Raw genomic sequence first — 27,678 nt, forward strand, 5'->3', positions numbered from 1 at the left:
AATGCAACAGTGGCAATGAATGTATTTTTAGTTTAATTCATAATAGCATTTAAAACTATTTTCATTCCTTTGGCTATGGCAAACTATGAGAATTATAACCTTTAATGAAGGAGAAATTGAGAGCATACAGAATGAAATATGCAAAATGCTTGGCACGCCAAGATTAATATAAGTCCAAAAGTAGAGTAATTTAATATACAGTTCTGAAGCAAGAGAAAATCACAATCAGTATTCAGATTTTCAAATATATTTATACACACACACACTCTCTCACACACATTTAGGTCTACTAAGAAGTTACCAAAATATTAGTTGTATTTGATTAATGTAAAATTAAATTACTTAAGACAGAATCATTTTCTTACTTGGGGATTATGAGCACACCATAGAATTTATTTTCCTGGAAAGGTCCCCTTACAAATAGTTGGAAATGTCTAACACAATCTTATTTCAAAGTTTACAAGAAAAAAATCCAAAAAAGCCAGACATAGCAGAATGGAGCTGCTACTGAAAGTAAAAACTTAATGGTAAATGTTTATTGGGCTTGTGAAATGTAATATTACTGTAGCCCGAATCAGGTACTCTCTACAGTGGTACCTCGGGTTACAGACGCTTTGGGTTACAGACGCTTTGGGTTACGAACTCCGCTAACCAGGAAGTGGTTGCTCCAGGTTAAGAACTTTGCCCCAGGATAAGAACGGAAATCGTGTGCCAACGGTGCAGTGGCAGCGGGAGGCCCCATTAATGAAAGCATGCCTCAGGTTAAGAACTGTTTCAAGTTAAGAACAGACCTCTGGAACGAATTCAGTTCTTAACCTGAGGTACCACTGTATTGAGAACACACAGGCTAGCTGTGCCCCTGTGACACTGAGACATATGCCAGCCACACATCCAGATGACATGTGGTCAGCATCGTTCTGAAGGACAGCAGAGGTATGGATGCACACAGGCTCCTTCAGCAAGGGCGGCAATTGGGATTTTGATTCCCATCCATGTAGAATGACCATACAACCAAGCCTACTTCACTTTAAAGTTGATTATGTTTCTGCAGGTAGAGCTAGCCTGCATATTTTCAATAGTCCCACGGGGACTAAGCTTCTGAACACTGCTAAATTTGGATCATGCACATAGAACCACTTCCAGTTTAAAGTTCAATTGTTTTTAGTTTGTGTACTCTAAACTTGGTTCAACCCATGATGTAAATTGCATATTAAACAAACATCTTTCTCTGTCATTGTGGAAATCGTTTTTAATAATACAGATTGGTTCTTGGGGGTTTCCCCCCTTTTGTTTGTTGTTTGTTTATTGGCACTTCCAGATTTTTATTTATTTACTTTCTTTAGTGCAATAAACACGCAGTTGTTACCGTAAATTTCGCTCCATAACACGCAGATTTTTCCTCCTAGAAAGTAAGGGGAAATGTCTGTGCGTGTTATGGAGCGAATGCCTACAGATGGCGGGGGAATCTGCTGCAGTTGTGAGCAGTCTGTGGCTTGCTTTGAAACAGCAAAGCAGGTGTAAGCGGCTCCTGTCAGCGAGCCGAGCTGGGGAGGAGGGAGAGAAGCAGAGCGGGCTTGGCTGCTTTAAAACAACCCCGTCCTCTATGTTCCTCTCTCCTCCCCACTGATCTGCTAAGTAGCAGCGAAGCTTTTCAGCCAGCCTAGCCGGGAGGAGGGAGAGAAGCAGAGCGGGGTTGGCTGCTTTAAAACAACCCCGTGCTCTCTGTCCCTGCCTGCAGTTTTTTGCTGTCCGATTTTGGATTAGCCACTGTAGGGGCTGTGTGTGTGTGTGCTTGAGCTATCGTTCTCCTCCTCCTGCTTCCCCTTCGCTCTCCCTGCGCCCCTGCGCTGTCCCTCTGACTTTAGAATTGACACTCTGTGTCTGTGTGTGTGTGAGAGAGGGCTCCTTCTCCTCCTCCTGCTTCCCGTTCACTCTCCCTGCGCTGTCCCTCCGACTTTAGAATTGACACTCTGCGTCTGTGTGTGTGTGAGAGAGGGCTCCTTCTCCTCCTCCTGCTTCCCGTTCACTCTCCCTGCGCTGTCCCTCCGACTTTAGAATTGACACTCTGTGTGTCTGTGTGTGTGTGAGGGCTCCTTCTCCTTCTCTTGCTTCCCGTTCACTCCCCCAGCGCCCTGCGACTTTAGGGCCAGTTCTCTCTCTCTCTCTCTCTCTGTGTGTGTGTTTTGACCTCACTGCGCTTGTTGGGGGAGAGTGTTGGTCGCAATTTTTCTTGATTTGTCTCAGAGTGGTTACTATCATGGTTTCCTTGCCGGGGAGGAGGGAGAGACGCAGAGCCTGCTTGTTCTAAAGGAGCAAAGCCGGAGAGGAGCCTCTCCTGCATTATCAGCAGCATCCTTCTCCACACCCCCCACGCGAGCTCCTTGTCCCTTGAGTTCTTTTCCTTCCCTCCCCACTTAAAACGTGGTTACAAAGCACGGATCCACATGGATCCTCAGGATTTTTGCACTAGGTCACCCCAAATTCACCATCAGATCACATAGCATATCCATGGCTACAGCCTGCACCAAAACACACACGCACCCACTGTTTCATGGGGTCGCAATGGCGCAAAAACGTGGTTACAAAGCATGGATCCACATGGATCCTCAGGATTTTTGCATTGGGCTACCCCAAACTCACCGTCAGATCACATGTCTGTGGCCACAGCATGAACCACAAAAATCATATATCCACTGTTTCATTTAGAATATTTTTTTCTTGTTTTCCTTCTCTAAAAACTATGTGCGTGTTATGGTCAGGTGCGTGTTATAGAGCGAAAAATACGGTAAGTCTTGCCTCAGGGAAGCTCTTTTTAGTTTGCTATTTTACTATTTTGCTTATTAAATTTCTATACTGTCCTTCATCTGAGGATCACAGAGCAGTTCACGATATAAAAAGCACAAAAATACATAACACAAGTAGCAAACAAAAACAATACTTTATGGTTTAGAAGGCCATAAATTGTTTAATTAGCCCGAGGCCTGTGGGGGTGGGGGTGTTTTAATGTTCTACTGCAGGGATGCGGAACTTGTGGCCCTCCAGATGGTGTTGGACTACAACTTCCATCATCCTTGAACACTGGTTGTGCTCTTTGGAGTGATGTGAGTTCAGCGGTCTCTGAAGTAGCACAGGTTATTAATGTGTTTTATAAGAAAAGCAACATGGTGGGACCTTGGTTTGAAATGTCTTTTCTGGTACAGAACCGGCATGGCGGGAGGGAGTGAGGTTAAAGGGATCCTGTGTAAAAGAAACAGGATCTATAGGTTCTGTCCTGTTGTGAGGGAGAGAAGTGGGATGGCCAATAATGAAGCAGCTTGTCTCGTTGCCTCTGTACTACTTATTGCTGATGGCAGATTTTCAGCCACATATCTAGACATGCTTAAGGCAATTGCGTTTTGCATAACACAGCTTTATTGCGTACTCATAGCATTAGAAGAAACTTACTTTTTACAGCAAAATCTGTTTCTAAGCCAGTTGAATTTGTTTATTTTGCAATAGCATATTTTTTGTATTTCCCCCACTTTTATCCCCCTTGAAAAGACTTCCCCAACTTGGTGCCCTCCAGATGTTAATAGACTACTACTATTGTGTCCCTAGAATCATAGAATTGTAGAGTTGGAAGGGACCCCAAGGGACAACTAGTTCAACCCCCTGCAGTGCAGGAATCTCAGCTAAAGCATCATCTGGAAGGCACCAGAATGGGGAAACCCGCACTAGAGAAAATGTCAAAATATATTCATTTTTTCCTCTTTGCTGTCTTAATATGAGTCTTTACCTATATTAACACCTAAATATTCAGCCTTCTTTATTTATAAAACCTTTTAACTCCCTTTTGCTGTTTATGCTTCAGGCCAACCATATGGTGAAACTGGACTGGTCAGTTTAACCTTTACTTTGTCTGCTTCTCATCATCTTCTGTTTCATTTTTCATGCACTATCATAACTTTGTAATGTATGAAACATAAGAGGCAGGCAAATGTTTACATCCCAATAATGATTTTTTAAATTTTAAAAAAGCTTTATTTTGAGATCATTTTTGGGTATGCTCTGTATAATGCTTCCATTTATTTCAGCTTACTTCTTGACACTTCTGCAAAGATTTTTTTGAGTAAATATGTTTATGACTGGTGATGCAATTTTTTAATAGGCTGCTGATGAAATGTTAAAGCTGCTAGCAGCATCCACAGTGAATTATCTGCTGTCATTTACTGTGTTGTACACAAGGAATCAGTTGAGCAATTTGCTTTTTTATGTTTCCTTTAGTGCATGGATCCTCTCTCTCTTTGGTTTCAAGCACATCATCTATTTACTCAACGGTGAGTGTCATAAAACGGAAATGACTAGCTTAATGCTCAGAACTGGGCACACAAAATGTTAAACATACTTAAATTGCACCAAAAGAATTTCTGTGCTTAGCAGTGCCCTTACATCCTCTTGCTTTCTTTGTTACCTAAGCATGTGAAATCATCTAATTTCCTCCCTTTGTTTTTGGACAATATTATCTGGTATCAAATAAATAATCAATATGACTTTCACACAATTATTTTTAATTCTTTTTTCCAGCCTGAAGAGAAATGTCAGTCAGAGGTAAGGAAGAGTTCCTTTTCTTTCATATTAGTAACCTTTCCACCTTTAGTGGCAGGCACACTTAAAAAAAAAAGTCTGGCATTCACGGTGGCAATAGTCTCAGCTTTTATAAAATCATCAATGACCCTAAGAACAGTGTCTTGCAATATCCTGCCCTTCTGCACATGCTTTTCCCACATGAGTAAATCTTTTCTTGCCAACCCTGTCAGGCTCCTTCCTATATGCAGAACTGTGCGTGTAAGAGGGCTGTATGTACCCAGTGTCATAAATGGTGCGCAGACTGGCTCATACAAAAAAAAGGTTCTTGCATATTTGTATTTCTTGGCCTTGAGAGTTACATTAAGTTCGTAGACTAAGAAAAGGCTATGTACTTATTGATGTCCGCAGTTCATCGCTGGTCTTAGATGTTTCCAGACTCAGTTTGGCACCCATTATTTTGTGTCTCCTTTTCCAATTTGCAGGCTGTTCATTTTCCAGACCAAAACTAGACTAGACACACTGGAATTAAAGGCACTGAACAGCCTGGCCAGGCTACTGTCCAGTAATATTACTCCCCATCTTCAAGTGTAAACTTTTGTTTCAGTTGAAAGAGCTGGGAAAAGACTAGAAAAATGATGGAGTTCAAACCATCACTTGGAGTTCAAGCAATCCTTCAGTGATGGTCAAACAACATACCTTAGGAATCTCTGGCCCTGCCTCAGCAAAGAACTGGGCATGGGATCTATACTCACCAGTTCCTGCTGGAGAGAGAAAACCCACCAGTGTGTATGTTTTGCAGTCTTCTTCACACTGTTAAGTGTGTGTTGTTTGAATTTCCTTGTTGGGTTTCTTTTTTAGTGCTTATCTCATTTTTTTACATACCTTATCATCTAATTTCCATCGTGTGGGTATAGCTGCTGCCTTTGTGTTTTAAAAAACAGTGTGGAGGCCCAAGTGTTCTTTTGCAGCAGTGGTGTGCCATTTCAGTTTGGCACCAAATTCAAGCTACACTTCTGCCAGGTGGGATTGATTGTGCTCAAGAGCTCCCAGTCACATTTCCCAAATGAATCTGATCCCTGCCAAAATCAGCACATCTTCCATTTGGCACCAGATTTTAAAAGCACTGAATGCAAGGCATGGCTGCAAAGGAACAATCAGAAGCACACTCGTAAGCCACACAAGCCCAGTTGTTCCTTTGCAACCTCAGCTCACATTAATTGCTGTTTAAATTTGGAGCCAAATGCAAATCCAGCTGCTTTCGTGGAGGGTTGGGCACTATTTGATCCAGCCCTCTGCCCAATAGTCATTCCCAACCTCTGCTTACTAGTTTATGAATATTGTCATTTCAAGTTTGGTCTGGATATGGATTCCTGTTTACATTTTCTCTCTCATCTTTTCCAAAAGCAGGTAGATACGTTTTCTCATTTTGTGTAACTTAATTTTGAAAAGTGTTTTGTCAAACAAAATATTCCTTTGAAATATAATACTTAGATTCGCAAGCTAAGGAGGGAGTTGGATGCATCCCAAGAGAAAGTCTCGGCTCTGACAACACAGTTGACTGCCAATGTGAGTACAATATAGATAGCTAGATAGCTAGACAGAAGCAATCTGGTGATAAACAGTGAGCTGGTTTATAAGAATTTCAGATGTAGTTTGGTATAAAAAAAATGAAAATACATTAACTTTTAAACATAATACATTTTAGACTAACTGTGGGTGGTATCCAAATAATGTGTCCCATTACTGTGAGTATTTACGCTTGTGCAGTAGAGTCTCTCCCCCTCCTCTCCCTGTGTCCCCCTAAAACTGTTCTAGGGGCTCCCCAAACCCTCTGGAGTAGATCTGGCGAGGGCACAGGGTGGGGAGGTTGTGCTGATCAATTAATTCATACAGTACTAATTAACACCCACTAAGATATTACCCTTGGAACAATTGTCAAATAGCAACATCTTTTGATCCTTTGGGCTGGTTTCACATCAACTATCCAAATCTAACAGAGAGATCACCTTAATCAGCACTATGGAATGTACTAACTGTTCCCCCTTTAAATGCCTCTTTTCCTACTAATATTTGAATTGAGACTCTTCGCTGGTTCTTTGAATAGTTGGCAGATCTTTTCAAGCAGGAATTACTCGCTCCAGTATTTTTTAAGTAAACATTTTAGCTTCATAACACATGTAGTCAATGCTAAGCTTGTTTTATTTTCTCCCATTTTTTTCTCACTTGTTCAGCCAGGCTTGTTTTTATAGGGGCCAGAGGGAGCAAGAGCCACATATCGCAGTGTTATCATACTCTTCATGGTTGTTTTCACGGTGAATGTGAGAACAGTTAGTTAGGTTAAGGCAACTATGTGCTGATGATGAACAATGCTGGAATGACTGCACAAGACTTTACTGTACCACATTGATACGGGATAAATATTTGTCATGGCTTTTCCTTAGCTTGGAGGAGGTGGTTATAAAGTTGCCATCCTAAGCAGATTCACCATGTATAAACATACCTGAGGCCAGAAGACTTCACAGGCCAGGTTATGACACTATAATATGACTTATTAGAGACGTTATCACAGCTCCACGCCAGGAACTGCTAGCTCATGGCAGGTGACACTTAGACCCAGATGCAGAAGCATCAGTGGTTATTGTGTGGCCACTTAGTTTGATGGTTTTGTCATCTCAGGAATGTTAGGTTTGCCAGGTTTCAATTGTCTGTGCTGTTCTTTCTGGACTAGCTGGTTGTGGATTACATTCTGCATGCGTAATGTTATCTTCTGCATTATTCTTCAAACAGTCTACAAAGGTACAGTCTTGATTGTGTAATGCAATTCAACTTACAGGCTCACCTCGTGGCAGCATTTGAACAGAGCTTAGGAAATATGACCATTAGACTACAAAGCCTTACCATGACAGCAGAACAGAAGGCAAGTCTGAAGCTCCCTTGTACATTTTTCATGAGCCTAGATTCCATAGTAGAACTTTTAAAATTGGGTTCGCAGTAAAGTGATGTCTTTGGGATTGGGCTGCAGAGTAAAGCAAAACTTCTCAGGCATCTATGTGCTGCTGACGTTCCAGTGACAACTGAGTATAAACTTTCTCTCTGGGGTTAGTGGTGGGGTGAAAATGAGGTATTAGACCATTTGCACTAGCAACTAAACGTTACCTGGTGACACTAGTTCCTATTCCCTGCGCTTTCTTGAGTCCATGTTTTAAACCTGACATTCATCCTGTCTCTCATCGTTTCCACAAAATGAGCATGTCAGTGCCTGTACATTAGAGGGGTCGCAGAAACCAATTATGCAATGACTGGAAGCAATAAATACTTATTTCAGTTGTATCCTGTTTTTCTTCCAAAGAGCCCTAAGCAGCTTCCCTCTGGTTCCCAGGTGGTCTTTCATTTTCAAGAGAGTTTACAGGACCAGACCTGCTTAGTTCCAGCAGTAGAAACCAACTGATGTCTTCAGGCCGTATTCTGGGCTACTATTACACTCCCTTAGTATTTTATTACTATTAACCCAGCTTTTTTGCATGTGTTTGTAATATATATACAAACTGCAAATAATGCATTTTCTATGAATTTTATCTAGTACAGTCATACCTTGAGTTACGAACGCTGCGGGTTTGCGTTTTTGGGTTGTGGACCCTGCTGAACCTGGAAATACCAGAACAGGTTACTTCCGGGTTTCAGCGCATGTGCAGAAGTGCAAAATGACGTCACGCACTTGCGCAGACATGCGCTGCGGGTTGTGAACGCTGCGGGTTGCAAGCGTGCCTCCCACACAGATCACGTTCACAACCCAAAGTATGACTGTAATGCATTCTAAATTGAAAAGCGTATTTTCAACCCACTATAGAACTACAATATCTTAGACTAACTAAAATGTCTATAAAGTAAGATCCTACAGAGATGCAGACATGACACTCTTGCATCTTTGAGCTGTTGTAAAATTTTCAATTTACTACTGTTGGGGCAAGGATCTATAATCATAATCACTGTAGTGAGCACTTTTACTCTAAAATAGAATGATCTATAGGCTCATTCAGGTTGCTCTAGAACATCTACGCAGTTTGCAGTTTAATAAATTTATGCTGATTTGCACCAGCTTATTCCTTTCTGCTGTATACAGCTGATGAGCCAGAATTGGGCAAACAAGCATTACACTGGGAGCATGGAAAACTATCATTTTTGTCATGTGTTCTAAACCCAAGTAGCTATCCTAGATTAGTCTGGACCATTCAATACAGTGTGCAGCAAGCAAAGAATAGAAATGAGCAAGGTGGTTTGTGCTTGTAAGAGTTTGTGAAACTAGCCCAAGTGTCCTAAAGAAGTGAGTCATGATGTGGAGAAGGCAGAGTACAGATAAGGGCATGTGGCATGCTGGTTTCTAGCCAGTTTGACTTGAGGGACCCTTAAACCCTCCTACTAAAGTAAGAAGTCCTTATACCCTTACATCATGTGCTCAGCACCACCGATATTCTTCTCTACTTGTAGCCATCTTTAATCAGTTAGACAGACATACAAACAGGTGAAATCCATAAAATCTTCCTAAGTCTCCATAGCTGACCACTGCTCAGGTACCAGATTCAGACTCACCTTAGAGTCCCCGTTAAACACCCATCCAGCTTGACTGCATGGTCTCAACTTTTAGTGCTGTACAGGCTGCTTGACCACTCTTTGGAGAAAATCCAGAGACAACATTCATTCATTAGTTTGTTTGTTTGTTTGTTTTTGTGTGTGTTGCAGGATTCAGAACTGAATGAGTTAAGAAAAACTATTGAACTACTGAAAAAACAAAATGCTGCTGCTCAGGCTGCCATAAATGGTGTAATTAACACACCTGAGCTCGCCTGCAAAGGTAAAGGAAAGATTTCAGCCTTCCCTTTCAATAACAGTGTAACGCTCTGAGGGCATTCATCCCCTTGGTAATAGCTGATGCAAAGTTTTGCAGAGTTCTTTTTCCAGAGATAGACTATATGTTTAATCATCAAACTGAACTTTATTTCTTGCAGTGATAGGCCTGTTGTTACTAATACTGTTTATATACATGTAGCTTAGGAATCCCCACAATACTACAGTAGGGTCCCTTGCTGCAACCCACATCTCTCTAGCAGTTTCTTTTCCAGTGCCACAGTCTCCATACCCAGTAGTCAGCATTGCTCTGCCTCTTCCATCTAACATAACCACCGCTGCTCTGTTGTTTCAGCAGTCAAGATTCACTTCCTGCTCCATCACCCACATAGTGATGTTATTCTGCCATGCTAGGATAGTCTTCTTTCTTCTTCTTTGGCAATCAATCATGGCCAAGTAAGATTGTCTTCCATGAACACTGTCTTAATGGTGTGTCCGTAAGTGACTATGGAAGCCAATTCTGGATCCATGCTAGGATATAGTATGGCAGGAGGAACAGAGATTCAGTGATTAAACTCTCCAGATATTTTGGCTACAACTACCGTATTTTTCCGTCTATAAGACGCCCCCATGTATAAGACGTCCCCTATTTTGGGGGGCTCGGATTTAAGAAAGTGGGGGGATGTATCCGTCTATAAGATGCCCCCTAATTTTGACATTATTTTTTAGGGGGGGAAACCTAGTCTTATATTAGTCTTATACACGAAAAAATACGGTACCATGTGCCCCAGCCAGTACCAGCACAGGACTATTATAGTTCTCTGGGCTGGCTATGAAGAAGGTGGGTCAGGCAATTTTGATTGCATGTGATAGCAAGGGGCAGCAAGGGAGAATGTCCATGTATAGGAAGAAAAAGGAAGATGCCATTTCTGAATGCATTTAACTAGGTTTAATTACCATGTAGGAAGTGGGACTGCACAAACCACTGATTTGCGGATCCGGAGGCAGCACTCCTCAGACAGTGTCTCTAGCATTAACAGTGCAACCAGCCATTCCAGTGTGGGAAGCAACATAGAATGTGACTCCAAGAAAAAGAAAAGAAAGAACTGGGTACGTATGCTTCAACAGAGCAGATCAAATGAACTGAAGTGTGTGTGTCTTATCAGCTTTCCAGAAAGTACAGTACATGAGCCAAGTAAATGCACTGCCTTGAACTAAAATGAGTATGATGGACACCCAGTGAATAAATATTAACTTATGCCCATTCTTAGGACTTGACAAAGTTTTAGCTGGAAGTGGTTGACATCCAAACAACATGTTTTACCACAGGATATCTGTGAATGGATCTCCCACTTTTTTTCTCCTCCCTGAAATGCATCTACAAGGTTTCTAATTTCAGAGCAGCTGAAGTGGTGGTTTAACCCCTTCCACTGTGCTGTTCAGTGAAGTATGGACTCTGTCTCAGCTTATTGTCACCAAAATTGGTGTATTTTTAATATAATGGGGCCAACAGCAGCCTAGAAGGGGAAACAATCCTGACTGGAAAAATAGTATGCAAGGGAAGAATTAGTTTCTCTCTCTCTCTCTCTCTCTCTCTCTCTCTCTCTCTCTCTCTCTCACACACACACACACACACACACACACACTGCTCCTCCAGATGAATTTTCCATGCCATAGGTGTGGAAATGTGAATTTCAGTACAATACTTGTTAAGAATTCACACCAAAAAGTAATCATCAGCCTTTTGGCTAAGATCAAGTATAGCATAAAGTAATTCTATGACTCAGTGTTATGCTGTTCATCTGCACAGAGAGTTGGAAGTGGTGGATTTTACTTTAAATAGATGGTGATAAAATCTATCAGTCAAATAATAATTAGTATTTGTGTCCATGATAAATGTGTGTGTAAGCTATCTGCATAAGGAAAAGCTCCGCTCTCTTGAGTAGTCTGGTTTCACCCTTAGGAAAAGTATTAATTAAGTTCATTATACCTTGGGCCCTCTTTTGACTACAGTGATACCTCTGGTTACGTACTTAATTCGTTCCGGACGTCCGTTCTTAACCTGAAACTGTTCTTAACCTGAAGCACCACTTTAGCTAATGGGGCCTCCTGCTGCGCTGCTGCTGCGCGATTTCTGTTCTCATCCTGAAACAAAGTTCTTAACCCAAGGTACTATTTCTGGGTTAGCGGAGTCTGTAACCTGAAGCGTATGTAACCCAAGGTACCACTGTATTGTCACGGCAAAACAAAAATACACACAGGTCCTGTGATCGGAACATTTGTTATCCAAAATCTCAGTTGTCCAAATGCAAAGAATTATACCCAAACCTTGCTATACAAATGGCTGATTCAGATATCCAAACAGCCAGAGTTTGTCCAACCCGGACTTGTTTTTTTGCTGGTCGGTGGCAACCATTACAGGCAGAGGGAGAGAGTTTGGTACAATCAGGGAGCAGGAGTGATTGGACGAATCAGCTTTTCCTTTGTTTGGCTTTTGCTAATTGGTTGCTGCAGTTTCAGGCAGAAAGCATGGCGGGAGAAAGCATTGAATAGAAGTGTTCCCATGGGAAACAACTCGCTATGCAAACCTAATGAATGATTTCCTGGGAATGCATTGTGTTCGGAAAGTGAGACCTACGTGTATCAGTCTTTAAACTTAATTTGTGGTAGAAGCCTTCAAAATAACCATTTTCACTTCCCATTTCTTCATTGCTTGCCGCTTATTGTATGCAAGGTCCCATGTGCTGGAGGAAAGGTATCTGATATCGAATCCCGTTTTTGTGATACTACCTCTGCCATCGTGACGTTGCTTTTATCGTAGTTTGAACAGATGAACTTAGTTCCTGTAGTCCCTTTGCGTCTTTGGATTTTGTGTGTTGTAAGCAAATAAACGGATGCTGCCTCCTCTCCCTATAAAAAGGGTTAGCTAACATAAGACTTGTAGATCCTATTCAGCCCACTAAGGCTTTTTCCTTGGAAAAGGTTGACTTCCCCACACCTGCAACAATGAAACTGCACGTGAGTTGCCAACATTAATATTCTCCAGTATCTGGGCTTCTGCACTTCCTTCCCTTCTGGATCTTGACTTATGCTTGTTTAAAAATGGGCCCTCCCTTACCCTCAATAAACTTCTTTCTCTAGTATTTTCATTATCCTTTCAAGAGTTTCACAATGCAAATTCTGTCATGGGACAGAAATAACTTTCTGTCAATAATGGAAAAGAGCATGTCAGCCTGAGGCCTGCTCCTGTTTTTGCTGAATATTATGGGAGGCCAGTAATTTACAGAGTCTAAGCACTGTTCTCACCTCCTGCATTCTTTTAATCAGCACATGGAGAGGAATTGTCTCCCCTTGAGGCTCCCTGACCTCTGCACCTCAGACCAAGAGTGGAAAGGGTCTCTAAACATGTACAGTTTTATACATGCAGGGCATGTGTTCAGGATTGGGGACCTGGTTGTGTGCAGGAGGTTCTACAAATGTATAGTTGACAAAACATGTGCTTGAAAAAATGAGAATAGGGTTATTATGGTCAGTAACTTTGATGGATTGTGTACAGGGCTTTTGTGCACAGTGATTTTGAGAGATTATGGTCATGTGTACAGGCCCTACAAATGAATACTTGCCAGAATGTGTGGCAGAGAATATGAGTATAGAGTTTTTGTGTACAGTAATTCTGAGGGATTATGTTTGGATCCGACAAATGTTCACTTGACCAAATGTATGGTGGAGAAGTTGAGAATGGGGCTTTTGTGCAAAGTCATTTTGAAGGATTATGTGAGATCCTTTGTTGGGCTGATAGGAGATAATTTGGGTGACTTGCAAAATATAATGGGTGGAATTCATCATAATGCTCTTCTAATCATTCTGTCTGCACAAGCGTTGCAGCTTCCCTGACGGAACAATCCCCCCTCTTCTCTGCCACATGCTGTCCTGGGGGTTACCTTGACCCCAGCCAAGCCAATTTCAGGTGGGGCACAGAGAGGCAGAGCCCAATTGTGCAAGCAGAACTCTTACACAGGGCTTCTGCTGACAGGACAGGACTGGCTAGGTGAATCTCATCCAATGTGAATTTATATTGAACTCTGTACATCATCCTTTCAGCTCTGTGAAATGTCCCAGGCCTATTCTGATCATAAGATGACATGCTTTACAGTATTATTTTCCATGGTAAAATTATTTGTTTTGTGTGTGTGTGCTTTTGTGGATGGGTGGGGTTCATGTTTGTCTGAGAAATCCAGCGCTTTCCCTGTCACAGGCTTTATCTGTTAAAACTTGTCTTTTTTTCCTTCCCGCTTCCCTTTTTGCTTGTACTTCCTCTGGCAGGTCAACGAGGTAAGAAAGATGTATTTTAAATTTTAAAATACAAAGCTAACTAATCCATTTACATGATTAACTCTGTCAGCATCAATAACCTCATCTGAGCCATGTCATTTCATAACTGCAACCTGTGATAACACCGTAATAAAATTGTCCTTGAGCCGAAAAGAATTTGCAATGTCTCAGAGTGGAAAGGTGTGCTTCAGAATAAGGGCTTGTCAACAGCCAGAACTTTTGCAGTGTCTCAGACAATGTCCTTCTTAAACACAATGTAAAGATTTCCAGAACAGAAAGGTAGCAATCTGTACTTCCATTGTCAATTTGTACTGCCCAAAATGGACTTTTGTAACCATTTTTAAAGTGTTGCATGCTAACTATTTTCTCCTGTTCCTTACTTATCGTCATAAAGCAGTTTGTTTTATGTATAATCTTTCTTGTTCTGCTCTTTTTCTTTCAGCTGCGTAGTTCCTTCAAACAAGCATTTGGTAAAAAGAAGTCCCCCAAGTCAGCTTCTTCTCATTCAGATATTGAGGAGATGACGGATTGTTCCCTGCCTTCATCGCCAAAACTGCATCACAATGGCTCAGTTATCTCTACGCCATTACTGAGAACGTCCCATTCTAATTCACTGTGAGTTGAGTTTGCATGTCCAGGAGAGTTCCTGTTGACATGTTGCTGTTGTTTTATGCTGGGGTTGGAGTCTGTTTTTCTGTGGACTCTATAAAAGAACAAGACACTAAGGATTACGTAGATTTTCTTCAGCTGAGGTTTATTTAGTCAGGTACTTGAAGCCAGTGCCAACTATAATGTGGGTATTTGCTTTATCTTTTTTTCTTTCTTCTTTTGGCTGTTCATTTATACAGTAATGCTTACTCATCCACCATATACCTTAAATTGCTAGATCAGACCCAGAAGCCATCAAAGTGATGGTGAGAGGACATTTTTGAAATGTCCACTCTAGATTGTAGCTTTGAGGAAGACTCTAAGGCTCAGGAGAAGCTGTCAAAAGTTATTGAAGGGGTTCAGGAAATGGTGAATGTAAACAGTATTGCAAAGCTTGAATATTCTTCTTCCATGCAACCTCAATGGTTAAGATGATTTTCCACTGCCCCTTATAGCCAACTGTGTGTGATGGTAAGATACAGAATTTAGTAGAGATTAGAAAACAGGGAATACTTGAGATAATCAGGCATCACTAAAATTTGCATTCCTGAAATTAAAAGCCCTGTAGATTAAGATATCATAGAATCATGTATTTTTATTTTTAAAATTCTCACTTATCTTCAACTATGTTATCTCATTTTCATCACTCTGAAACTAGCCTATCGTATCCCTGTGGTACTGAATAGTGAGCAAAAGCTTAAAGCCATGTAATCCATCATGTCTTTTATGATGGTGCTTGTCATCAGTCAAAGTATGCATGTGACGAGTCTTGACAAGTACCAAGTACCTGAGGAATAAACAGGCCTACAGAATTAAGGAGGAGAAAAGCAGAGCACTAGGCTGCCTAGGGCTTCAGCACTGATTTATTTGGCTTCTGAGTGTAGCCTTTATTAGAAAGCAGAAGAGCACTATGAATAGATATACGTAGTGTTAATGTTTCCCAGATTCAGCCTACATAATATTTTCAGCCTGATAGTCATGTAAGCAAAGACTGTATTTTATCAAGATGTATTGTATCAATGCTTGAAATCCAAAGTTTCTTTATATAGTTGAATTTCTTGAGTTGTTTGCACTTTGCTGATATTATTTAGTCTTTGGCACTTTAGGTTTCTGTCATCAGTTTTGTCAGTCTTAACAAAACCAAAGGTTTGCAAGTACTCCATTGTGAACACAGAATTCACAAACTAAGGGATATTTTAAAGTATTCATTGGACTGGAAAGTGGTTAGAAGCAATATTTTCCATAGTGCTCCATGGTCTTACACCTCACTGTTACCCAGAAAGTCTAGGAGACTGAAAGAGAGGGGAGGGAATCATCTTCCTCTTTCCCTCACCATGCACCATTGCTGCTACTACTGCAGCAGCAGCTTCAAGGCAGGAAAATGATGGGGGGATATGGTTTGAAGGATGGCAGCAGACAAGGATGATATTTGGAGAAGGGGAAGGCTAGCAGAAACAGCCAAGGAGAAGCTAGGAATTCTCCAGCTTGAACAACTTTGGAACAAAAGAACCCCAAGCTTTAAAAAATCCTTGCATTTGAGGCAGGCCCTCAAAGTTAGTTTCTTAGCCTGAACTGAGAGAACATTGGAAGCATCCCTAACATGGCAGTATCTAAATAGCACATGGGTCATGGGGCACAGAGGGAGCCTGCTGTGGCACCGGCTCAGGGGCGCACTCGCGCACCCCAGTCCAGGAGAGTGGGTGGCAACATAGCCACCCACTCTCTTCACTCTACTGGAGCTGGCAGCAAGGAAGCAGGAGCTTCCTTGCACACCACAGCATCTCTCTGCCCCGGATCAGGCCACTCTCCGCCCCCAGGTCAACCTTGACTCAGGGAAGGAGGAGCCTCGGCTGGGCGTGCCATGGCCACTCTCCAGAGTTGCGGCCAGGCACTGCAGCTGCTCTCCGTCCCTGGGTTAGGACTGACCCCGGGAAGGGGGAGCTGTGGCTCAACATGCCAGGCGGGAATGAGACACACAGAGGGCGATCTTCACCCTCCGTGCTCTCCAGCCCCTGGCGCCAGCAGGGCGCAAGGGGGGTCTCTGCAGGGGGGCACCTGGTTCGCACCCCCACAGATTGTGCACCCGGGGCCATGGCCCCCTCATGCTATGCCACTGCATGGATGGTAAAGCACCATTTTTCTTCATAGCTCTCCCCTTCCTTCCTTTCTTGTTTCTTGACTGCAGTACCATATAATTGGTTTTTGATACTGTTGAGGACAAGGGAAGCCAAGCTAGGGGGAAAAAAGATTTATTCACAGGATGCATGTGATATGAAAAATTGCCAGAAAATGGCAAGGGTGCTGCTTGTCTTTTATGCGTTAGGGAGTAATTCAACTCTGTTCAATTTGAGTAGGTGGGAGGGTGGAGAAAGCTGGTGCCAGGAGAATAAAACTACTTCTTTCTTTCTTTTTTAAAAAAGCCTGAACAGTGCAGAGTAAGCTGAAGAGGTATAGGATTCCAAAGCCCTCCAGAGTCATACAGGGGCGCCCAGCTGTGCACTACACCTGCTGAGTACTAAATCTTTCTTTGAGGCCATCAATCTCCAAATGACTGCTGCTACTATGCCTCCTTAATTTACCTGGGATTTTCAGGCTGAATAGATTTCCCAATGAACAGCTGTACGTTTAACAGCAGCTTAACAAACTCTGTATAGGTCACAACCAAAATGGTAGTTTCTCTGCCCTTATTCCGCTGGCTGTCATCATACTTTTTTTCCTTGGGCAGGCTGAGACCATTTCTAAAGATAGGGTCCCCTTCATCTCACCATTTTTGCCAAGTCCCCCCAAACAAACAAAAATCTGGTTGAAAGCAGAGCAATGACACTTTTGATTTTTGCTAACGTTCAGAATTTTTGCTTCTCAAGCTCTTCGGTGAACGGCTCGTTATTATCTTTTCCCAGGATTTCAGAATGTATCGATAGTGAAGCGGAAACAGTCATGCAGTTGCGAAATGAGCTGAGAGACAAAGAGATGAAGCTAACTGATATCCGTTTGGAGGCCCTCAGCTCCGCCCACCAACTTGACCAACTTCGGGAAGCTATGAACAGAATGCAGGTAGGAAGGAACTGCAGCAGCACCCATGCAAACTTTAGAAAAACCCTGCTGGGCTTGCTTAGCCCAGCATCCTCACAAACAGGGGCAAACAGATGCCTGTGGGAACCCCCAAGCAGGACCTGAGTGCAACATCACTCTCCCTGCTTGTGATTCTCAGCAGATGGTGTTCAGAGGCATACTGACCCCCAAAGCATTATTTTGTCCCTCCTGAACTGTCCTTCATTGCTCTGCTTTTATGAGAGAGGGAGAAAAACATTTCTGTATCCACTTTCTCCACACCTTGCATCATGTTACAAACCTCTATCAAGTCTTCCTTTTTTTAAGGTGATATCAGAAGTTTTATTTTCAGTCCCTTTCCTAATAATTCCCTAGCATGGCATTTGCCTTTTTCACAGCAGCAGCACGCTGGGTCATCGCCTTCATTGAGCTGTGCACTACAACCCCAAGGCCTCTTCCTTGGTCAGTCACTGTCAGTTCAGATCCCATGAGCAAATTTGTGAAATTTAGTTTAGGGGTCGTCCCCCCACCACATCACTCTACACTTGCTTACATTGAAATGCATTTGCCATTTTCCTCTCCGCTTACCTAGTTAGGAGAGATCCTTTCCAAGCATCTCACTCCCCCCTTTTGTTTTTACCGCCCTGAACAGTTAGGTATCGCCAACAGAACTTGGGTTACCTCTCTGCTCTCTCCTAACTCCATATAATCTATGGAAAGTTAAAAAGCACAATTCCCAATACCGAACCTCAGGGAACTACACTTCCTATATTTATCTCCATTGGGAAAACTGTCCGTTTATTTTTACTCTGTGGTTCCTATTTTTTATTCAGTTGTTACTGATCTATATCAACACACACATCTACACGCTAATCCTAAAATTAGAGCTTCTCTGTAAAGATTTTATGTAACACTATATTTTTCATTCCAGAGCAAATGCCAAGGCAAGACGCTTGAGCCATGCTCATTAAAGTTGCCACTAATTGTCACCAATGTGTGTGGATGGGCCATAGGGCGAGGCAAGGTGGTCACTCTTTGTTACATTCTGCCATGAATATATAGATATTATACATCCCCACGTGTCTGTCATTTCCGCTTCATAAATCTGGCTCTTTGATCCCACCGTTTTAATTATAATTCATTTATTTTACTTGCAGCGTTTATGGCTTTGTTATTTATTCAACATGGGTGTTCAAAGTCACATCCAAACATATATTAAAACCTAGAAAATGTTCTGAAAACAATAATACCAAAAAACCAAATAAGCAGCAGAGTAGAACCACACCCATCGTCAGAAAGCCTATTTAAAGCAAGACTTGAAAAATGTGTTTCTCTGAAGTTAGCTTCTCTTTTGGTGCATCTCTGTTGTGCTTCTGGGCCTTGTTACATGGAAATGTGAGAGCCAGTGTGTTGTAGTGGTTAGAGTGTTGGCCTAGGACCTGGGAGGCCAGAGTTCAAATCCCCATTCAGCCTTGGAAGTTCAGTGGCTACTTGAGAGAGAGAGAGTGCACAACAGCCACCACATCATTCAGAAAGGAAAAACAGTACCGCTGCAAAAAGTGCAGAGATCCCTGCAGGTCTCATTACAACTCAAAGAAGATTGCCATGAAAACTTTATCAGCTCTCATGTGTAATTCTGCATGATTGGGGGAAGATTGACTATGGGAAGGCCAAGGCGAGGGGATGGATAAAGTGGGGAAGCCTGGTCTACCAGCAAAGCTTGAAAAGGAAACGACTTTGATTGAAAGCTGTTGGGGATAGTGAGAGACAGTGGACCAGCTGGTAAGCTGTATCTCATGTTTGTGTGTGTTTGTGTGTAAGAGATTTTTATCTCTCTTTGTGTATAAAAAAAGCTGAAAGGGCATGCACCTTCCATTCCCTTTACTGGCTGTTTTCTTGTTCTAATCTAGAGTGAGATCGAGAAACTAAAAGCAGAAAATGACCGGCTGAAGTCGGAAAATCAAGGCAGCTGCAGCAGGGCCCAATCTCAGGTTTCCATTTCATCCTCTCCAAGGCAGTCCATGGGTCTTTCCCAGCACAGCCTGAACCTCACAGAGTCAGCGAGTCTTGGTGAGTAGGGCAGCCGACAGGTTTTATCCTGTAGCCGTAAATAAATAATAGCTGTAAATAATCGCTGGTGGCTAAGGTGTGAAGGTGGCCTGGGACAAACCCTTCCATTACAATATCATTGGCAGCTCTGTTTCACTTTGAAGCGTAGCATTCCAGCTATGACTTCAGCTGTGCAAAATCATGTTGGGAGTCAGTTTAATTGCACCCATTTGCCAAAGTAAAATTTCTTTCAAGAGAAAACGCTGTTAATTTTTCTGTGGTCTTCCCTCATTTCTTCCATGTCTGTTCCAGATTGCGAGAGGAATGTCTTTCCATTATTTCAGGTCTTATGTACATTCCAAGAAGTGTGCGCTTCACAATTTCGAAAGCACCAAACCTGGCAGTGTTCACAGAATCAAGCAATTAAAAATCTAATTATCCAAAGCAAGCAACTGTTTGAAAGTTTGTGTAACATAGACACGTGCACCTACACTTTTCTTGGTGCATAATTTTCATCTATAAGGGCTGGAGTAAACACAGCCTTGCATATATTCACAAAAAGAGTAATACTGTAGGGTATTTTTTATTTTTATTTTTTTGTAGCAGGGTAAATCAAGACTATGAACCTGCCCTTTAAGTTCACAAATTAATATCTGCTTCAGAGGTCCTGCTATTTGTCTCACCACTAGGAGAGGTTAGGTTGACTTCATCTTTCTTTAGTTGTGGGTAGGTCCTTAAAACTTATTTGTTCCACACAAAGATTTTGAATGTCACTCATTTTACACTCTCTCTTCAAAGGTGATTCTCGCCCCCACCTTTGTTCTCAATCTGTTTGTCATTGTCTTGGGTTGTATCCAATGTTAGTCCTACTCAGAGAAGACCCACTGAAATTAATAGACATAACTAACTCATGTCTTATTAATTTCAGTGGGTCCACTCTTAGTAGAATTAGATAGGGTTGTATGTTTAAAAAAAAAGTTACAAACTTAAAACTTTTAAGTAGCTCGGGGACCCTTTTTGAGCTGAAAGCCAACTCGTAAATTATTTTATAAATGAAATAAATAACCATATGAGCGTATTTTCCCAGCTCACCATTTGTAACTAAAAAAGAATTTGTTTCCTGTCCACAGACATGCTGCTGGATGACCCCAGCGATGGTTCTTCTCGAAAAGAAGGTGGCAGGCATGTTAAAATAGTTGTCAGTTTTCAGGATGAAGTTAAATGGAGAGAAGTGAGTTATGTGTGGAGTTTGCTTTTCACCTTTTTCCATTCCACGTTATCAGAGACTAGGTCTGTTGGCATGCTACGTAGACTGAAGTTTTTGTGAGGAAACCCACATCGTTCACTATTTTAAGTATTTTTGTCACTTGAAGTCCTGTCTGTAGTCTGAAGCAATGCAGTCAAGACTCAGGTTTTGTCACTAGTTTGCTTCTAGGAAATGACTGATGACCCAATGGCTGATCATAAGAATAATGTTATGCTTAAATGAATGGAAGGTTAAAGAAACTGCTTGAAGCATACAAAAAGGGGTTTAGTGCAAGAACAAAAATGAGGATCCGGCCAGTGGGCCAGATCCTGAACTCCTCCAACCCCTGGAGACCCATTTTGGCTGACCACCTGTTACTCACCTGATTTCAGGTGAAACAACTTCAAAGTCAATCCCTTCAGGGCTTTGCTGTAATCCTTTGATCAGCTGCATGAAAAAGTTCCCCTTGTGGGGAGAGCAGAACTACGGAATACTCCAAAGAGTGGAAAATCTACAGAAATAAGTTGTATGCAATATTAGTCATACTCTGAGTAATCCCATTGAAATGAATGGACATGATTAACCTAGGTCAATTCATTTCAGTGGGTCTGCTCTGTTGAAACTTTATTTTAGTGGGTTGCATCCAACTATTTCCTTAGTTTTCAAAGACTAAGAAAAAAAAGGACTCTCCAACCCCGTCCTCAGAAGTACTTCCATTCTCAAAAGATCAGCTTTGGCCTGGTTCCCACTAGGACCTTTCCTTTATCACGGCTTCTAAAGGGATGAATATGCTTGGCGTTCTAGTCTAGACACAATGCCAGCAGCCATGGATGTTGTGAAGTCCAGACCTGCTAGTACCCTAGGAACTTGGCATGAATAAAAGAGAAATTGAACCAAACATGCTTAGCTTGGAGGAAGTTTTCAAGATCTGTCTTGGTTAAGCTGAAACATGCCCTTTCTCCTGTTCACTGGTTTTAAATTAACTTTTAAAATAAACATTACTAGTGACGAGTGATCCAAGACCTAGATCAGGTGCAGGGTAATGAGAGAGGCACCTGTTTATCTGCGGAACTTGCCTGCTAGGTTTAGAAGGCTTGTATTGTCACATGGGAGCACATTTTTTGACTTCTAAAGGGATCTGTTGTAAGCTTCATGGTAACAATGATTTGCAGAAGTCAGCACAGGTTTGACACAAATGGTTCCTTCCAGACTAATCCTACCTGTGTTTTTAGATTGGATTCCTAAATTAGTGGATTATGGAAATGCTCTGGATTTAATTTAATTCTGGTCATAATTCAATAAATTATTTAACCCCCCCCCCATATTTCAGTTAGCAAAGTGGTTAAATAGACTGCACTAGTGTTTAGGAACTTGGCACATAATTTGATGAGGTGCCAGTGAGCATACAGAATTCTTTGTGTCTAGGTTCTGCCCTATTTGCGTGGGAAATCCCCAGTGTACATGCTTTCCTAGTCAAAGAATAGATCAGGTCTGCAATGCCACACATGTAGGGGTTATGTCTCAGCCCAGGGATGTACACCAAAGTAGCTTGGATGATGGTGAAATAATATATATAGTTCTGCAACAGCACCATATTTGCCTTTCTTTTAACATATTTGTATGCCTTTAGGATTCCAGGCCTCGCCTCTTCCTTATCGGCTGCATAGGCGTCAGTGGAAAGACCAAATGGGATGTTCTCGATGGCGTTGTTAGAAGGCTGTTTAAGGTGAACATTGTTATTTTTGTTACTTCTAACAACTTGGATAGCTTTGAAAGCTATTATTTTTTATTTAGGCAGAAAACTCTTCTGACAGGTTCCTTTGCTTCATCAGTTTAAAGTGAGGCTTCCCCAAGGCCTGATGTACTGCAGCCTGCAAAACATACTAACTGCAGCATCGTATTTCTCTTTATGTTGTATACATTATTTTTTTTACACCATATATAATGTAGGCTTCTGAAAAGTCATTAAGTACTGGCTGCAGTGTGTGCTAAATAATCTTACTTTATTTCAACATTCCTATCTTTAAAACAAAAAAAGTCAAAAGAGAAGACCAAATACACAATGTATATCTGGTCATATGGTACATCCTTCTTGACCACTGCAGCCTCCCAGTTCCAGAGGTTCGAATAAATGCCAACTGAGGATATTCAAGACCTGTACAGTGGTACCTCGGGTTACATACACTTCAGGTTACAGACGCTTCAGGTTACAGACTCTGCTAACCCAGAAATATTACCTCGGGTTAAGAACTTTGCTTCAGGATGAGAACAGAAATCATGCTCCAGCGGCGGGGCAGCAGTGAAAGGCCCCATTAGCTAAAGTGGTGCTTCAGGTTAAGAACAGTTTCAGGTTAAGAACGGACCTCCGGAACGAATTAAGTACTTAACCCGAGGTACCACTGTACTTCCATTGTAATATGCAGTGTGGCAACTGACACTTTTCCTCTGATACTTGTGATCTCACTGAAGGAAGAGGTTTCATGCATTATGCCATAGCCTGAAATGGAGGACTGTAAGAAATACCTTGCTGGGTGAGGTCAAAATTCCACCTAATTCATTCTTTCCCACCTGTGGGTCCACATATGTTGTTGAACCACTCCTCCCATCATCTCTAAAGCTTTTGCTGGGAGTCCAAGAACATTCAAGGACTCAACATCCGGGAAACACTTTGTCCAAAAGTAGCCTGCCAGATGCCTCTGAAAGTTCACAACCAGTGTAGGGAGATGACAACACCCCCTGTTGCTGTTGTTTTTGTCCAGCACCTGGCCTCTTTTCATAATGTATACAGGGCTTCATATGTGTCTGCACCTCTTAATTTAAATATACAGTGCATATACAATACATTTCACATAGACAGGAAAGTCCTATATTAACTCTCTTACATGGAAACTGAGTGTGATGGTGCAACAAGTACTGAAATCTCCAGTGAGTCTGCTGATATGCTGTGTGGTTTTTGCATATATCTGTTACCCTTTCCCTCTCTTTACTCTTTGATTAAAGTAGACTTTGGGTTTGCCTTTCTTCATTGCCCAAATTAGTTCATTTTCAAAATGAAAAATTCAGTTGTGAAATTTCAATATTAGGGAACCAAGACCCTTGAAGATAAGGTTGGTGTATTGTTATTATTCTTTTCTACTTCCCTTTCACAGGAATACATCATTCATGTTGATCCTGCAAGTCAGCTAGGGTTGAACTCAGACAGCGTCCTGGGATACAGCATTGGGGAAATTGTTCGCACAAATAGCATGGAGACACCTGAGCTGCTTCCCTGTGGCTATCTGGTTGGTGAAAACAATACCATATCGGTGACTATCAAAGGTAAATTATAGGTGATCCATTTGTTACTGTTCTTTGTAATTACAGGTTTTGCCAGGCGTTGGAGAAACCTCAGAGGAGCAAGAGACATTTTCATGAGTTTCTTTCTTCTTCCTATCCTTTTCATGTCTTTCTTTGAGTGAAAAGTTCCAAGTGAAGAAGCATTCATGTTCACTGACGTTAGGGTGGTTGCATAAAAAAAAAGGAACAGGGATCTTACACCTTGGAACTGCTGTATAGAAGATGGAATTTCAGCCAGTATTTTTCGTGTTTGTAATTGTTGACTATCAGGCAAGCTTCGATTGCTGAAGTTTATTTATGTATATTTCAAGTTATTTATTTAGGCATTTCAAGAACTACGCTAATGCTGGATTTTAAGAGTCAGGTTATAGTACATATATTTTTATACGATCAAAGTGCTTTTTAAGTTGTTTCATGGTAACATTTCATGGTAACATACCTTCCAGATATACAGCTGTTCATACAAATGTTTAAGCTTGATAATTTTTAGCAGGTGATAAACATTCCATCCCTATGTACTCTCCCAGCTGAAGTTCCATCTGCGGGATTCTAAGAATTGCTGACCTTTTTCACAGTCAATTCTCCCTGCTGACATTGCTTGTATTCTCTCCCCCCACCCCCCAGTGGAAGTTTTTCTGCCAGAAAACATAACATTCCCTCTAATATTAAACTTTGGCAGTGAGTGCCAACAGCTATGTAGTCAAAACACAGCCACTAAGAAACAGAAGGGAAGTATCAATATGCTCAGAAGAATGCCTTGGTTTACAGAAATATGTGTGCAGATACATTTCTAAACAAAAAAATATGGAGGAAGAAAATATTTTTAAAGCTAAGAGAGAACCACCACCACTCTGGGGTAACCATGAAATATTGAATATCAGTTGGAGGGAGGGGGAACCCACAGAAAAGGGGCAAGGGGCAATGGAACAAATTGTCGTGGCTAACGAGAACCCTGCCATGGCTAGCTGGCTAGTTGGAATTCTGAACAGGTATAATCCACACTGCAATGTTTCATGGTAGTCTCCCTTGTTTATCCCATAATGTACAAAACAAGATTCAACACATCACTTGGTTTTTCCGGGGAAAGAGAAGTATTTTGAATTCAGAGGAAGTTTTTATGGGGTGGAGGCGGGAATGCTGTTTTAAAGTGAGCAAAGTGTGGCATATTTACACGACAATCATCGTAAATGTGTAGAATCTGGAAGCATGAATTTACCCTCTTGAGCCTTGGCTTCTTAGAGCTAGTCTAAGGGGAGTGACTACTGTGTGGGTCCAGGAAGTGAACAGTGCTTCATTGGAAGTACCATCCACCTTGATGGAGGCACTGGTGTGTTCCCTCCTGTAAACCTAGAAGTACATAACAATTATCTAGAAGCACAGAAATATTGAGTTGGAAGAGACCCCAAGGGTCATCTGGTCTGGTCCAACCCCCAATGCAGGAATCTCAGCTAAAGCACCCATGACAGATGGCCGTCCAACCGCTGCTTAAAGACTTCCAAAGAAGGAGAGTCCATCAGCTTCCAAGGGAGTTCGTACCACTGTTCAACAGCTCTTACCGTCAGAAAGTTCTTCCTGATGTTTAGTTAGAATCTCCTTTCTTGTAATTTGAAGCCATTGTTTCGGGTCCTAGCCTTTGGAGCAGGAGAAAACAAGCTTGCTCTATCTTCCATGCAAGAGTCCTTTAGATCAGGCATAGGCAAACTCGGCCCTCCAGATGTTTTAGAACTACAGCTCCCATCATCCCTATCTGGTCAGGAATGATGGGAATTGTAGTCTCAAAACATCTGGAGAGCCGAGTTTGCCTATGCCTGCTTTAGATATTTGAAGATGGCTATCAGATCTCCTCTCCTCTTAACCAGGCTAAACTCCCTCAACCATTCCTCATAAGCTTGATTTCCAGCCCCTTGATAATCACAGGACTTCAAGTGTGGTCTGGCCATGGCGGAATAGATTGAAGCTGAATCCTTATCAGGAAGGTGTATTAAGTATCCTCAGTTCTGAGAGGTGGGAAGGCAGCTGATTCTGGACAGAGTTGCACTACACTGAAGTGAGCAAGTTTAGGAAAGCCTATCCAGACACATAGATGCTGAAGTGTTTTAATCTATTTTATGGTTGGTTTTAATTATATTGAAATGGTTTTTCTTATAATTTAAATAGTTGTTGTAAACCACTTAGAGATTGTACTACAATAAAGTGGTCTATAAATTTTGTTAAATAAAATCTTCTGGTGATAACTTTTAGTTCTTAAGTTTTGAATGCCATGTCTTCTGTTGTTACAGGGATTGCAGAGAATAGTTTGGACTGCCTGGTGTTTGAGTCCCTGATCCCCAAGCCTATTCTGCAGCGCTATGTGTCACTCCTGATGGAGCACAGGAGAATCATCTTATCTGGCCCAAGCGGCACAGGAAAGACCTACCTAGCCAATCGTCTGTCAGAGTACATGGTCCTTAGAGAGGGCAGGGAGCTGGCTGATGGTGCTATTGCAACATTTAATGTGGATCACAAGTCCAGTAAGGTGAGTATTCATATAATTGACTTGTCCCCCCTCAAAAAGTTTACCATTTACAAATCAAAATAATTTGTTCCTGAGCAGCAGATTGGTGCGATAAAGGCCCTGATGCGTTTGCCTGCCTTGGCAAGCATGCAGGTGACCCTCTTCTTGTAGGGTGAACTGATGTTTCTTTCAGTCAGTCATTTTATTTGTATGCTGCTTTTCCAACTTTAAGACCATGTTCAAGGCGGTTTACAAAGTATAAAAAGTTACATAACTACAAACATAACAAATGTAGCCAGATTTCCACCTAAATCACAAAATCCGAAATAAAGATGCAAAAAATAACAGCAGCAACAACCACACCCCAACAAAAAGCCTCAACAATACCTCAGCCTAAGATTCTGTTCAGCAGCCTTAGCTTTTGTAGCTGGAGTCAGTCAGGGCCCTGCCCTCCCAGGCCATGTGGAAAAAGGCCTGGAAGAGGACCACTTTTTTTGTCTAGTGAAGAATAGTATTCAGTTACTAATTAATGTCCTCCTAGGAGTCCTCCATTTTGTAATGCTGAGCCTGTGTCGTGTGCAATGACATTCTTGGACCTGGTAGCTTTCTGCAAGAGACTTTGTGCAGAAAACTAGTTGATACCTTGGTGACTTTACCTAGCCAAACCTGGCAGCCCCAATTTTGTTACCCTCATCCTGACATGCAGCGCATGCTTTTCATCATCCTGGCTCCACCCTGTCCCCAGACACCACCTCTCGTTACATGATCACTTCAAGAGAGATCTGTTAATGCCTACAGAAGCAATCTCAATTCTTTGGGAGTATCAGGAGACATCTGTGAACTGCCCCCAGAATGAAAGAGGACCACCTTTTCCTGTCTCGTGTGAAATGGTGTTTAGTTGGATCATAGTCAGCTTTTCAATTAAGATTCTAAGCAAGATGTCAAATTTGTCCGAGCTATTATACACGCTATTCAAAAGGTTATTTCTCTTGGGAGAATGTTGGCCCTGTGTAGTGTGCTGTCACACCCTTAACAGAAGACTGTTTTACCACTGAATCCAGCCACTTTCATTTTTTTCAAGATCTTCAAAAGAAATGTCTGAAAGCCAATTTTC

The 27,678-nt window shown here is 41.8% G+C and overlaps 1 protein-coding gene across 9 annotated transcripts in view; it reads left to right on the plus strand.

Annotated features, from left to right (window-relative positions):
- Nucleotides 1-27,678, plus strand: part of NAV2 (neuron navigator 2) — a 559,460-nt gene that overhangs the window by 518,574 nt on the left and 13,208 nt on the right. For all 9 annotated transcript variants that reach the window (XM_081882207.1, XM_081882209.1, XM_081882202.1 and 6 more), the window contains 13 exons: nucleotides 4,264-4,316; nucleotides 4,564-4,587; nucleotides 6,058-6,132; nucleotides 7,400-7,483; nucleotides 9,304-9,415; nucleotides 10,373-10,518; nucleotides 14,183-14,355; nucleotides 17,289-17,442; nucleotides 19,350-19,509; nucleotides 20,619-20,719; nucleotides 22,365-22,460; nucleotides 23,884-24,052; nucleotides 26,350-26,585. In XM_081882207.1, coding sequence (XP_081738333.1) covers nucleotides 4,264-4,316; nucleotides 4,564-4,587; nucleotides 6,058-6,132; nucleotides 7,400-7,483; nucleotides 9,304-9,415; nucleotides 10,373-10,518; nucleotides 14,183-14,355; nucleotides 17,289-17,442; nucleotides 19,350-19,509; nucleotides 20,619-20,719; nucleotides 22,365-22,460; nucleotides 23,884-24,052; nucleotides 26,350-26,585 — 1,583 coding nt within the window. The remainder of the gene's footprint in view (nucleotides 1-4,263; nucleotides 4,317-4,563; nucleotides 4,588-6,057; nucleotides 6,133-7,399; nucleotides 7,484-9,303; nucleotides 9,416-10,372; nucleotides 10,519-14,182; nucleotides 14,356-17,288; nucleotides 17,443-19,349; nucleotides 19,510-20,618; nucleotides 20,720-22,364; nucleotides 22,461-23,883; nucleotides 24,053-26,349; nucleotides 26,586-27,678) is intronic.

This window comes from Podarcis erhardii, assembly GCF_964252035.2.
Source record: "Podarcis erhardii genome assembly, chromosome: 1".
In the NCBI taxonomy this organism is placed as follows: Eukaryota; Metazoa; Chordata; class Lepidosauria; order Squamata; family Lacertidae; genus Podarcis; species Podarcis erhardii.